This window comes from Dermacentor andersoni, chromosome 6 (assembly GCF_023375885.2).
Source record: "Dermacentor andersoni chromosome 6, qqDerAnde1_hic_scaffold, whole genome shotgun sequence".
Classification (NCBI taxonomy): Eukaryota; Metazoa; Arthropoda; class Arachnida; order Ixodida; family Ixodidae; genus Dermacentor; species Dermacentor andersoni.
Window position 1 is genome coordinate 52,901,213 of NC_092819.1, and position 14,593 is coordinate 52,915,805.

At 47.6% G+C, this 14,593-nt stretch overlaps 1 protein-coding gene across 1 annotated transcript; it reads left to right on the forward strand.

The window, feature by feature from the left end:
* The first annotated feature begins 620 nt into the window (after nt 1-620).
* LOC126523059 (vitamin D 25-hydroxylase-like) lies at nt 621-6,500 on the forward strand. Its single transcript, XM_055066684.2, has 5 exons — nt 621-984; nt 2,264-2,376; nt 4,028-4,292; nt 4,924-5,111; nt 6,145-6,500. The coding sequence occupies exons 1-5, from the start codon at nt 677-679 to the stop codon at nt 6,333-6,335; spliced, it is 1,065 nt and encodes a 354-aa protein (XP_054922659.2). The 5' UTR covers nt 621-676; the 3' UTR covers nt 6,336-6,500.
* Nucleotides 6,501-14,593: the final 8,093 nt, after the last annotated feature.

The window sequence follows — 14,593 nt, forward strand, 5'->3', positions numbered from 1 at the left end:
TTGGTGCGAAGTAAAATAAAAAAAAAAGGCGCAGACATTCTGTTTCTGTTTTAATATTTCTCTAAACCTCAATTCATCAATTCAAGCAACATATCGCACAGACAACAGATGTTGTCTTGAATAATTCTCGAAGTCACGTATCGCCACGAGCGACGTCACGCTGCGGACACGACTACGTTGGCGCAGGGGCACGACTACGTCACCGTCTGAGTGGTGACGTAGTCGTTGGAGCGTCACCGTTGGAACCGTAGTCACCGTCGCCGTAGTCTCCACCGTCACCGTTGGAGCGCGCCGTCTGCGAGGAGAAAGAAAAACGGCGTTTGGTTTGAAATTTCAGGTCTTTCCGCAATCTACGCTCTGCGCTTGGCCAGACCTGGTGAGGGGCCCTTTAAGCGCAATTAGCCATCGGGGATACGTGGCACGTGAACTTTGCATAACCGTCCGAAGTAGCTACATTCCCATTGCGGGCGCAGAAGTTCTTATCATAACCGAAGCGGAACTTGCGCTAACGCGGGCAAAATCGTGATCGCAGCGCGTCGCCATTCGCGGAAAAAAAAAAAGTACCGCTCCTATCACAACCATACCAGGAAAGCAAGCCAATGGAGCAGAGAAGTGCGTGTTTCACCAGGACCTTTTGTTTTACTGAACTGTCGCGGACGTGACCACTGCCGCATGCATGCAGGATGAACTGTCGAACTTGGTTCGTGAGCTGGCGTCTCGCAAGGGCGAACCCGTGGCCATCTCCTCGTTGTTGCTGTCCAGCACGTCCAACGTCATCACGGCGCTGGTGTACGGCCGGAGGTTCGAGTACGGCAGCCCAGAGCGTGTCGAGCTGGACGAGCTCGCCGATGAGATCCCGGCGTTGGCGGCACAGATTTCGTCCATCAACTTCTTCCCGTGGCTGCGCGGAGTGCTCTCCATCCTTCGCATAGGAGCATGCGGGAGGCTCAGGAGCGCCATGATACGAAGGGATCGCCTCTCAGAGTGAGTGGGATGGCCGAGTAGCTCGAGTTCGGGGTTACGCGGGTCTACCAGACATTCTGTACTTGCGACGGCAAGTTCTACGTCTTTGTATTGGTTCGTGAGATTGCTTGGCTGGAGACTTTTGTACGTCACGTGAGCCTCCGAGATGGCTAATCGTGCGAAACTTTACTTGTGATAGACACTTAGGCTGCGTTCACACTTCGTTTGGAGCAGGCGGAAGCGGAAAAAAACTTGACAAAATCCGCCCGCTTAGGCGGTGAAACGGGCGGAAAACCAGGCGGCGAAAAAATCTGTCTCAGACCGATTTTTTCGCCCAGGCGAATGGGAACGACGTTCCGCTTTACCGGAAGCTGCAATCTCATGTAAACATCCGGTCGTAAAATTTAACATTTTCTGTTGCTCATCGTCTATTTTTAGGAAAAGCAACTAGCTAAAGCTATCGAAACTGTGTCTTGTTTATCTTCCATGGTAGACGAAAGTTAAAAACGACACGTGCAGTTGCGCGATATGGTAGTTTTTAGTAACTGATGGGTCAATGAATGAACGTGTCTTGAAATAGTGCGATGCACAGTGCCACCAGGCGGACAAACGTACGCAAACTAGATAGATGTGGGTGAAAGCGGAAGTGGTCTGCAATGGCGAAACAAATGTGAACGTTTTGTACATGCGCGAAAAAGTTCATCCGGCCGCTTTGGCATTTCCGTCCGCTTGCGTTTTCCCAAGTGTGAACGTAGCCTTATGCTTAGTATTTGCATTGGTGAGTGAGGCGCCTTGTCTGAAGCTACTTGTGTGTCACAGGTGCCTCCGAGATGTGTAATCGCGCAAAATTGTACTTAAGTGTTTTCACTGGTTCATGCCATTTTGACTGAAACCCTTTGTATGTCTAATGACCAATGAATGAATGAATAGAATTTATTGATAGGAAAGACAGAGAGGTCGACCTGAGCTAGTGTGCTCTAGTCTGCTACTCTGCACTGGGGAAGAGGGAAGGGGAGTGAAAGTATTGGGATGGATGATGATGATGAGAGAAGTGGTGAGTGCTTATGAATTAAGCGCTCCTTGATGGACTAGAGAATACACATGTATACCAGCTAAGGGCGTTACCGTACGCATGGAAGATCTGAACTTGCAAGTTCTTTCAGTTTTAGACGATGAGCCTTTCTTGTTGTCTGCTTAAGTTTCCTTAAGTTGTCAAGATTGAATCTCACACATTGTATGCTGTGAATTGCTATTTAGGGACCCTCCTTGGGTCCCTTGTTTTTTTTGTTTTTTTTTGCAGGAACCTAATAGGCCTTCGCGAGAAAAGCTATCAGGACGGCCTCGTTCGTGACTACATAGATCGTTTTCTCAATGAGATGAGACGACCAGAGCAAGGAAAGAAGACTTTCACGCGTGAGTGTGTAGAGTAACTGCAATTCGATGAATATCGAGTTCAAGCCCCATTTAATATTCCCTGTCCAGCGGCATCGTCTTCCTGTGTCTTTGGCTGCTGCGCCATCTGGAGCGCGCTTTTCAACGAACATGAACCCGTCCAACCTTCAGCCTCCTTCGGGGCTCCTTTACACCATGTGTTACAGCAACGCGTAGTAGATGCAACACGCCAACGTTAGCGTCCATCAGATTGTTTCACGAAGCTGCTAAGGAAACTGATAAAACGTTTCTTTCTTTTTCCGTGCATCTGCGTCCACTTCGAGAATTCCTGCAGAATTCATTCGCTTTAGTCATGTTTCAGCGCTTCGAGTGAAGGCGGTGATGACGAGTTGAATCCTTCGGAGGGGGATTGAACTCGACGCCAATTGCGAAGCTCTCCGTTTCCCTAAAAGATGTTCCGGTTTGTTAAGTGACTTCAACCCGCCGTGGTTGCTCAGTGGCTATGGTGTTAGGCTGCTGAGCACGGTCGCGGGATCGAATCCCGGCCACGGCGGCCGCATTTCGATGGGGGCGAAATGCGAAAACACCCGTGTACTTAGATTTAGGTGCACGTTAAAGAACTCCAGGTGGTCGAAATTTCCGGAGTCCTCCACTACGGCGTGCCTCATAATCAGAAAGTGGTTTTGGCACGTAAAACCCCATAATTAAAAAAAAAATTAAAGTGACTTCAGGCTTTATCATGGAGGATGACAAATGTCACTTTTGTGAGACTTTCCTCATACACTCGGCGCTTGGAGAAATATTACGAATGTTTCTCCACCCGTTGTCTACATTCAGTTTTCGAAACATGCCAAGTTGAGCCTAAAGGGTTCCTCGAGATTGACAGTAGTCCTTTTCCTGACCAAGGAACGATTGACCAGGCCCGCATGGACATCGCGAAAACCCGTGACGTCACTGTCAGACGGTGCGGGAACTTCAAAGTTGCGTCACGACCTGTCCTCATGGTTCTTGAGTCTTTCTGGCTTACCCCATCTCAGGATAAGAGTTGCCGTTTCGCTATTGCAAAGGCGCATTTTGCTATTAACAGCTCACTCCACTATTCACAATAAGTGTCCTTCTGAAGTGAGGATAAAGAAAAAACTAATTCTGCCTGTAGTATCAACTGGCCTTTTACCATAAAAAACAAAGCCACCTTTACCGCAGTTGGGACATTGTAAGCGAAAGACAGGTAGCAACTCTTCCTTGAAGTTCACGCACCAGTTTCCCATAACGTCATAAATTTTGACGGCATCTGCTAGGTCTTCGTTAATTTGTCTGTAAATGTGGAATACATTGGAAGTCTAAGGATAAAAAAAAAAGGCCAGAGGCTAAACTTAGCATGTTTCGGTAACCTTTATTGAGCCACGGGGAGGCCTGAATACAAGCAGAAAAAAAAATAGGTGACGTAACACTGACGTACGTACGGGGTGCTCCAGTTTCGGCGCTAAACTTGAAAAACAACTTTCATCTCCCCTCCCCCCTTTCCTTTTCTTCGAGTAATCAACCTATATTACTGCGCAATGAACGAAAACAGTATTTTGAACGAACACTTTATCAGTCTTAACACAGGCTATGTTTCTCTTTACTGCCTCTCTTAAGCGCCCTCTGTCGTCGACCACGCGCTTTGTTGCAGACGACGTGCTCACGAGCAACGCGTCCTCCATCTTCGGTGCCGGGAGCGAGACCGTGCGTTCGGCGATAGAGTGGCTCGTACTGATGTGCGCCTCCAAGCCGGAGGTGCAGAAACGCGTCCGGGACGAGATCGACGTCGTGCTCGGTCGAAGCGGTCAGGGCTCTCGCGTCGTGTGGGAAGACCGGAGCAGGATGCCGTACACGCAGGCCTTCATCTGGGAGATGGCGCGCTTCAAGCCGGTCAACCCTTTCGGCCTCATGCGATGGTGAGCTCGCAAAACGAGGACGTCCCTGTTTGTGCTGTTCTTAGCGGGGCTACGGAGAGACGCTTTTCCGGCCGACTTCGTCTTTCTCCACGCGAAGGCCTCCTCCTCCTCCTCCTCCTCCTCCTCCTCGTGCTCCTGCTCTTGGTCCAATTTGGGAACGCCGCCGCATGCGTTCAAACTTGTTTACGTTGTGGGTCTTTCCGTGAGGAATGTGGTCGAGATATCCGCACCTATAGGATAACGAGCAGTTATAACGTTGCTCCTGACAACCTACAGCCCAGTTACCTTCCAGAGCGGTGTCGGTACATACGCTTTCTAGGTTGGATCGAAAGTATGTGTAGACATATCTTTTTTTTTTTTACTTTACGAGATCAGTTGGTAGTCTGCGCTTGTAAATTGTATCTGTATCCTTGTGTGGTGTGAATTGCTTTGGATTCGCACTGTATTTACCTGCAATACCTTCCAGTACGTGCATGGAAAGGGCTTACGGGCTCATTCTTTCGCGTTTTCAACATCTAAGTCATATCGCTATACCTGTGATACGGCTTGACGCATTCTACTTTAGGTCTCACTAACGCTAAACAACTTTTTTGTTGTTGCTTGATGTGATCTCTCCGCGCTATCCCCGCAGCGCCAGCGAGGACACGAAAGTAAGCGGCTACGTCATTCCACGAGGCAGTGTCGTGGTCCCTTCGCTGAGGTCCATCTTCCACGACGCGTCCTTCTGGGAAGACCCAGAAGTCTTCCGGCCCGAGCGCTTCTTGGTCGAAGGAGGGACCCGAGCCAGCAAGCCTGAGAGGCTGATCCCTTTCTCATACGGTAAGAGCGTGGCGATGTCTTCTGTCATACTTTATTGCCTCAGCGTCTGCAAAGAGAGTACTAAGACGCTACTTGTCAAAGCAAGGCAAAGGAGACACAGGGAAACGTAGGTGGTGGAATAGGAGTAAAGGGCAGGGAGCGAGGGTAGGTATCGGCGAACAAGAGAAGCCTTAGGCTCGAACCATGGAATTTCGAAGAGGGACTTGTCTCCGTCCTCTCCTCCCCCTGCCCTCTTCCCCAGAGGCGAGTAGCCTAAGCGCACGCACGAAGTTGTGAGATAAGGGCTGGGTTTACCCAGCACGGTGTCACGCTAATGCGCAACCGCTAATACGCATGCGTCAAGCTAAACGCCTCCATAATGAAGTACGGCAGAGTCGGCACGTACATCATGTAGTGTGGACATATGCGCCGCAGTAAATTAAATGTGAGTGGTGATGATCGATGACGATGATGACGATGATGGGCATGTCTGTCTATGGGCTATGGGTCTTTGAAACGAGGCGCCGACAAATAGGTGGCTCGCGTAATAGCAGTGCTAGTAGTGACATCACTTAGTAGCAGCGGCGTCACCGAGTAGCAGTAGGGTGCCTCAATGTATTCCTTCTCATCCCCCCCCCGGGGGGGGGGGGGATGGGAGACAAGCGGCGCTAGGTGGTGACACCTGGTGACACTGTGGTTAACCAATGCTAAACCGAAGCAGAACTTTTGTTAGTCACCAACAGCACAACGCTTACCGGCTGGCCTAAACGCATTTGCAGCGCCATAATCAACACAAGGTTTGTATCGTTGCTCTATAAGCAAAGAGTTGTGTGGAGCACATGAGTGTTCTTACCGCGTTACGTTGATAACGTCATCAGGTGTCGCTACGAGTGCTGCCGTTGCCGGATACGTATTCTGCTATTCTAAAGCTCCATTATCAGGTATTCAGGTTCATAGTATTCACTGACGCAAAGGATAGCATGAAACAGCATATCTCGTGCTCTTGATGCCAGAGAACCAAAACATCCTTAACGAAAACGTCGCTTGCTTACAGGCAAGCGTTCTTGTCCCGGGGAGATGATCGCCAACATGGAGACGTTCATATTTCTTACCACCATCCTGCAGCACTTCATCATCGAGATGCCTCGCAGTGGTCCGGCCCTCGCTTTCGACGAGGTGTTGACGATATCGCTTAGGCCCCGACCGCAGGAATTAATTTTCCGCGCGCGACAAATGCGCCGTTGAAAACACCTCTAATAGATCCTCTAACAAGTGGTTTTGAATGAATGTTTATTTGACAGAAAAAATACAGAGAATCTCTGTCAAAGAGGCTGACAAAAAGGCACGAATGCCTGACTAAGTGTCAGTCCCCTTCCCCGACCCGTTCGCAGTGCACAAAACACCCAAGCACACAGGGTAAGCATGGTACACAAAGTGGACACACTCAAAAAAATGAAGAGTACATGAAATACGTAACAGAAAGACTGAATGCGATTTGTGTGCAAAAGGATGAACAGTCATACCTGAAGCGACAGCAAATACATGTTCACTTTTCTTTTGAAAGTGCTTAGTTACACTGATTCATTTATTATAGTAAGTAAGCCAGGGTGATGATTCAGAAAATCTGCAACTATGAATGCCTGCTTTTGCGTGCCGTAATTTGTACGGATCTTGCCCTTGTTGTAAGTTAATTGCCTTGTGTTGTATTTATGTTCATTCGGGAGGTATGCTTTAAAAAAGGCGCTTTCATTGAGTCTTACCTCTGTAAATATTGCAATGCCTGTGTTTTTTTTTTGTTAATAAGGTTTTCTAATGTTAAAATACAATTCTTCTTGAATAGCGGAGCGGAGTGGCTTCTATAGGGCGCATTCTCAATTACCCGAATCATGCGTTTCTGCAAGGTTTGTAAACTATGGATGTTGGTTTTCGTCGTGGTACACAAGACAGATAAACAATATTGGAGGCGCGAATGCACTAGGCTTTAGTATAATTGTTTTTTTTAATCTAGAAGGTAATAGACGCTTTAATTTATTAATAACACCGATGGATCTTGAAAGGCTGGTTTTAATGTTGCCGACATGACTGGACCAGTTTAAGTTTTCTTCGAGCGTAACACCAAGGAACCTCTGGGACTTAGAACGTATAATGACTTCATCGCGGAATTGTAATACTAAGCTATCATCAATACTCTTGTTACGAGGCTGAAAAATAATGTATTTTGTCTGTTTAGTGTTTAATTCCAACCTATTCGCTCTTAGCCAGTCTGAAAGATTACTGAGCCAAATATTTGCTACTTGCTCGAGAGTAAGCAAGTTTCCACCAGAAAAGAAGATATTAGTGTCATCAGCATACATGATTATGTCAAGTGTTAGAGGCACGTTTGTGATGTCATTAATGTATAATAAAAAGAGAAGTGGCCCTAGCATGGACTCCTGCGGAACACCGCATTTGATTACACCCATTGCTGATTTGGAATGACAAATGTATGCGTACTGTTGTCGGTTGGTTAAGTAATCTTTAATTAGTTTAAGAGCAGTTCCCCTAATGACGTACTCATTTAACTTTTGTAACAGGATATCGTGTTTAATGGAATCGAATGCCTTTTTAAAGACACGAAATATTCCTATTGTGTACAGCTTGTCCCCAAAGTTACTTATTATGTTTTCTTTGATCTTCAGCAACGCGATTTCAGTACATCGGTGTTTTCGGAAACCGTATTGCTTTTCTGTCATGATATTTTGAGTAGAGAAATTTAAAATTTTTTCGTTAAAGACCTGCTCTACTATTTTGGAAAAGATTGGGAGAATTGAAATCGGTCTGTAGTTGTTCACGTCATTCCTGTCTCTTCCTTTAAGAAATGCCGATACCCGCGCAATCTAATTCATCGGGGAATGCGCCAGTGCACAAAATTAAATTGCATATGTGTGACATTACCTTACAAATATGCAGCGCCACAACTTTTATTGGTTCTGCCTTTATGCCATCCACACCACATGCTGTGGAATTCTTTAACCTTAGAAATAAGCTACTTATTTCAGCCTCAACTGTTGGTGCAAGAAATAGCGGTCTGCTCATACTACATGGAATATAAGACATGTAACTTGGGCTATCAGCATAAAACGCATCAGACGCGCCACATTGTAAGAAGTGCTGATTAAACTTATCGGCCGGTGCAGTCCCTGTGAAAGATACGCCTTTATCCATAACTTCAAAAACAGGATTACGGCACTGTTCGGAAACAGATCATTCAATGTTTTCCAAACTTTTCTTTTTGATCATTAAGAATATGAGTGAACTTATTCTCATAATACCTCCCTTGCCAGCTTTATGTCACGGCCCAATTTATTCCTGACCTTTTTGTAATTCATTAAGTACTCTGGTTGCCTTGTCTTGATAAAAGTAGCGAATAGTCTATCGCGTTCCTTTATGCGTTTTAGAAGCGCGGTGTCAACCCACGGTTTCCTGCATTTCTTGCTTCTTCTGGGTTCTCTTAGGGGGAAAGCTTTGCGATGAAGGTCTTTGATTATGCTGAGAAAGCGAGTGAATGCCTTGACAGGATCCGTCAATGCTTATATTTCGAACCATTTCGCTTTGCTGACTGACGCTGCAAAATCGGCAATCGTGTTCTTGGTTATCAATCTGTACTGTGAGTGCGTGTCACTTTTGCGCTGTCGGCACACTTTCGTCTCGCGTGTAAAAAACAGGAAAATAGGCATGTGATCACTTACATCAGAGATGAGGACACCCGACACTAATCCAATTAATCGAATCGCAGGCTATCCGAGACGCCGCTTGGAATTCCTGCGAACCCTCCGTTACCTTTCTGTGGTGATGGTGATGATGATGATGATGATGATGATGTTTTAATGGCACCCCCTTTGAATTGGGGCGGTGAAAATTAGTCACCTAGGCTGCTTGATTTAATCTGTTACGCAATGCATGTTCTTTATCTAGCATTTTTGTGTACATCTGCTTAATACTATTTCTCCGTTCAAAATACGTATACCTTGTACCGCTAACCATGGCTGTAAGAGATCCGGTCGTATCGATATCTTCCCTGCTTTTTTCCCGCCAATACTCTAACCGTCTCTCGCTTATCTTGACTGCTGACCGGATGATGCTTCCGCCCAATTTAAACCCAAGCGCTTCTGGAAAGTGTACGTTACCTGTGGTTCTCTCTGGGTGAATCTCTTCGCATTCCATTAGGATGTGCTGAGTGGTCTCCGGAGTTTTGCTGCAGCATACATGGATGGATGGGTGGATGGATGTTACGAGCGTCCCCTTTGGAACGGGGCGGCGGGTTGCGCCGCCAAGCTCTTGTTATTTTATTGCCTAATGTTCTACCTATGTTAAAGAAGAAAAAAAAAAGTAACAGAAAAGGAAACAAAAAGACGATGAGTTCCCAGAACCAAAGTTTCTTAACCCCTATTGTGAACTTAGCTTTTGTATGCCTCCGTTGTTTGTCGTTTCCCTACTTTTCTTCCACCAATCCTCCTATCGCCTCTTACTAATCTCTATTGTGGGCATGCTTACTTTTCCCCTGCTCTCGCTGAACCCAGGGGCTTCAAGGAGGCCAGTAATTCCTAAATCGACAGCTGTGCCTATATCTTCGCATTCTAATGCAACATGCTCCATCGTTTCCCTAGCTTTACCGCAGTAAGCACATGCTTCTTCTTCCTTCTTATATCTCGCTTAATGTCTGCGTTGCTGTCGCGGCTGGCCGTCAATAGAAACCGGATACCAACGACGGCTGCAGGTGTCGCGGCGAGGGGAAAGCGCTTCTCTACGTCCTGTATGTTTACAGCGCTCCAAGTTTTTATAATAATGCATTACCAAATAGCCTAACTATCCATCCTTTTACGTAATTTTGCGATTGGGCCACGACAACGTTTATATGCCGGCATGCATTCCCTTACACCTCCTTGCACAACGCCAAAATGATCAAACGTTTTCCACGCGTGCTTTCAGATCACTTTTCATCGGCTGATATACGAAACACCCGCTGGCATGGTCACTTCTCTTTTATTGATTAAGCTTCATTGCTTCCAATAGCGATCGAAACAGGGGTAAAGGCGGCGGGGACGCTGACAATTGATGTTCCTTTCACATGTTCCTATGGGTGGGCAGCGCAACCTGGACGAAGGACGAGAGGCAGAACACAACACGAGCGTCCTCTCGTCCTTCGTCCGGGTTGCGCTGCCCACCCATAGGAACATGTTCAATCACCAACTCGCCGCGCTTGCCGTCTTAATTTAATTTAGTTCCTTTGACGAAACGCGCCAAGACTAAGGAGCGAAAATCTTCTGCTCTTTTTTAAGAAGCAGTAAAGGCTTAGTTACTTTACTTGCTTACTCGTGCGGGCACGCACGTTTCCGAGGAAGGAGGGGGGAAGGAGTTCCCAACTACGTTGCCCCCCCCCCCCCACCCTACCCCGAAAAGTTTTCTGCAGACACCAATGTTGCCGGCCCGTCTTTATATGCATCTATCAGACAAAACTAGGAAGGGGCTGTCCTGATGCGCGTCCAAATGATGTCAGTGCCTTCAGAGGTCAAAACGTTTTTCTTTTAATCACACACTGACACGCTACCAGAAAAAGAAAAAAAAAACATGGCTCGAACAACGAGGTATGATTGTGCCTCGAGGAGTAAATTGCCATCTATGCAGGAAACCAGAGACTGTAGAACTAGTTTTCGTTTACTGTTGGGGTGCTGTCTTATATTGGACGGTCCTGAACAGTGCATAAGCACCTTCCAATAGATAGATGTACACGGCGTACGATTTCTACCTGTCCAATCAAACAGCGTCCCTTGTATGACGTCTTTATGTCCCTTGCCCTTTATAGCATATGGATGTCACGCATGGCTAATCGAAACGCTGAGCCACACGCACAATCGGTTAACACTCATTTTGTGGACAACGTGAGAAAGCCAGTGATGTGCTGAAACACCGAGGGGATGAAGAGGCACTGCGTTATATATCGAATGTCTTTGACAGCTACACTTGTAAGTCCATAAGTAATTGCAACCAGCTTACACTACAGGCGGATGGGTGATGTGTTCATGGTATTTCTTAAAATTTGTGTTTTATTGCATTTTCCAATAAAAAAATACTTCCGCGGCGTCGCGCCAGAGCATTGCGCTCGAGACCGGTAGGTCCTCACGTCGCATGGTGTGCTCAATTAGCTTCTTTTTTTTTTAATTACGACACTTGCATCCTTTGTAGAGTCAACCTCGAGCAGCGCTTTTGTTTACCGTGCTGAAGAAAAAAGGGTTGTAGGCCGGCAAGTCGTCTGCGACGAGTTGGCGAAGCCTATATACGGCGACTCGTATTAATATTTCTGCATTGTTATATCATTTCCTTCGTTTACTTCTGCAGTAGATATTTTTTTTCTCCTATGCTTCACCACCAGGCCTGACGAGAGGGGTTCCCGCCAAGGGGAGCGAAGTGACCCGTCGTGACCTGGCACTGGCAGAGCGCCGAAAGCGAACAGTGACGCGGCAAACGTTATGTTACGTGCACCCCAGTGACATTGGCCAACCAATGACGACGCAAGAAACTGACTACAGTTAAAGCTCGATCTAACGAAATCCGATTTTACGAAGTTCCCGATATAACGAAGAAATCCGAACAGCATTGAACAACATTGAACCCATGCGTCGTTATCAACCCCGAATTTACGTAAACTTGGCCGAACTCGATATAACGAAAATTTTCCTGAAATAGATGACTAAAGAAAGCGGCGACTTCTAATTTTGACACAGAGATTTTTCTTTGAGCGTACGTTTTAAAGCTGTCGCGTTAAAACATCTAGGCGTCGTAGTCACAGCCCTAGCTTTATTTTGACGAGGCTGCACGCCGCGCCCATGCACGGAACAACGGACTCAACACCGCCTCGGTTTACGGGGGGTGGTGGTTGCTTTCGCTGTTTCGTTACTTATGCGACAGATCGCGGGATTAGCGGCCAATACAATGCCGCAGTAGCTTCTACGTGTTGCTACGTTACAAGTTTTGATTTTGAAGAAGCAAAAAATTCCTTTCTCGATTTAGCGAACTTCCCGATCTAACGAAATAATTCGAGCGCGGCCATCGCTTCGTTACATCGAGTTTCAACTGTATTCGCCATTACGGACTCTGTCGTGAAATACGTCATGTTCCACCACAGGCGGCAGGCCGGCTGCCGCGAAGCCGTAACCACATGGCCGTCAGCGGCAGTTGGTCTGTACCCCTATTCACGATGTACTATCGTGATCAATATGAGCAGGAACACAGCAGCGCGTGCCAGATAGCCCAGAACCCTGCTATGTGCGATACCTGGCGGCAGCCGTCGGAAACAAAGTGGAAAGGAGGACGCTGTTCTAATAACTGTTGGCACTCCCACCATGCGTCTCTTTATACAAAGTGTGGAACTTCGCATCGCCAGGGCACACTGATAAAGCTGTTTGATATTGCGGTTACTGACAATTTTGTGCACCGAGGCGTGGCCAATAGCAGCACTATTTTGAAGCGTAAATATTCGCGAGGTACTTCCCTGGGAAATCTGTCCGTCTGTCTGGAACGCGTGATAGGATATATACGCTCCGTAAAATATACATCAGGTCCTAGGGGTTATTGGCGGCGAGCTCCACCACTGGAAAAGCTGGCGCCACCCTCGGCGTGACGTGGCATGAGGGACCACGTGGACACAACGGTCACGCCGGCTGCCTCGGAAGCGTCGAGCGAGCTGAAAACGAAAGTGTAAAGTCCCAGCTGCGCTGGGGTTCTGATTAAGTGGTGAAGCTTTCCCGCCTTGGGTGTCTGCTTGACAACATTTGAAAGCACTATAATAGGTAGTCGCTGCCTTTGGAAGAGTGCAGCATGGTAGGCTACTGCTCGGTGCCGCAGTGCCGGACTAACGCAACGGAGCCCGGTGTCAGCCTTATTGACAGGTAGCCGCAGGACAAGGCGCTGCGTGAAGCTTGGCTCGCGAAACTTAGAACTGGCAAACAGCCATCGGCTACAACTCGGGTATGCAGCAAGCACAGACGCGAGGAAAATTTCTGCTACGGCGTCGGGACTGCGATGTTCGGTGAGTGTAGCATAAAACGCGTACTGAGACGCTCGCCCGCGCTCGCCGCCCGGCTAATGTCATGACGCCTTGGTCTGTGAACTTGTTCATGCTGGATACTGGCAAGTTCACTTTAATGGAAAGTGAGCGGTAAGAAGCGCATTAAAAAAATTTCAGTGCCCTTCCACTCTGTGAAGGACGACCAGCGAAGCTGTGTATGTGGGCCCCTTAATGGCGAACTGAACTTCCGCCGCGGCTCGACCCGGCATTGCACCATCTTCGGCATCGGCCCACGTTAGCGATCGAATTGGCGATCTGACTTGTGACGATGAATTGACTCTGACTCTGACGATGAATTGGCGATCTGATTGGCTTGTGCTAACATGGGCATTCAACTGAATGTTTGCGCGAATCCGAGTGATCTGCTTTTTCTCTCTTTCCTTCTTTTTCGTAATGCTTGGCTACACAGCTGTGACTTTTATGAGAGAATCACAAAGGGAAACGTATAAGCCGTACAGAACGCCGGAGCCCAGTTCTATTAACGCTTGCGGAAATAACTATCCGCTCGTATACAGGTCGTGTACCTGGCTAAGCGTGTCATCAAGTGCCGCAGTCTATCCTCGCCCGTAAAAGAACGTCCCTTCATCACATTCAACTACATACTGCTACACATCTGTGGCCTTTACAGGAGAGAGGGTAACGGAAACAGCTAGCCGAGCACAACGCTGGAGCCGGGTTTAACTACACAGATATCCTTCGGCAAGGTCGCGCACGTGCCTGACCGTGCCATCAAGTGCCGCACTTATGCTCGCCCATATAGAATTGTTCTTTTTAGATTAGGGGGACGCAAGGCGTTGGGGCCCCCTAATCTAAAGCTATCTTCTAATGTCGCTAACGGATCGACGTTGTCTAGTATAAACCCAATAGACAACGAATCCAAAAGTATGCCAATGAACCCATTGTATGTCGGCTTTATATGGTCGAAAAAGAAAGCAAAAAATGGAGACGCTCGGTTTGCCCTCTCTCTCGTTCAACCTAATGTTTGTATGTCATCATCATCATCATCATCGTTATATTTGTGTCAATTGCAGGACGAAGGCTTCTTCCAGCGGTTACAATTACCACCGGTCGGTGTACCTCGGACGCGTTCGTGGTACGAATATATGCCATGTATGTGGTCGACTGCGAGTTTGATCGAGGGCTTCGAGCTCGTGCAATATCTGGGACGTCGCACGAAAGAGCGTGATCAGTAACCTCCGCAGCCGAAACGTTGCATGTCACACGGGCAAAACACCCTCCGCAAAGGGGAGGGGTGCATGCATCCGTTTGAAACGAGAACGTATACGAGGGAGGTTGGGGGGGGGGGGGGGTGGAGTGCGCGAGGCTTGTGACTAACATGGGCATTCAACTGAATGTTTGCGCGAATACGAGTGATCTGCTCTTTCTTTCTTTGCTTCTT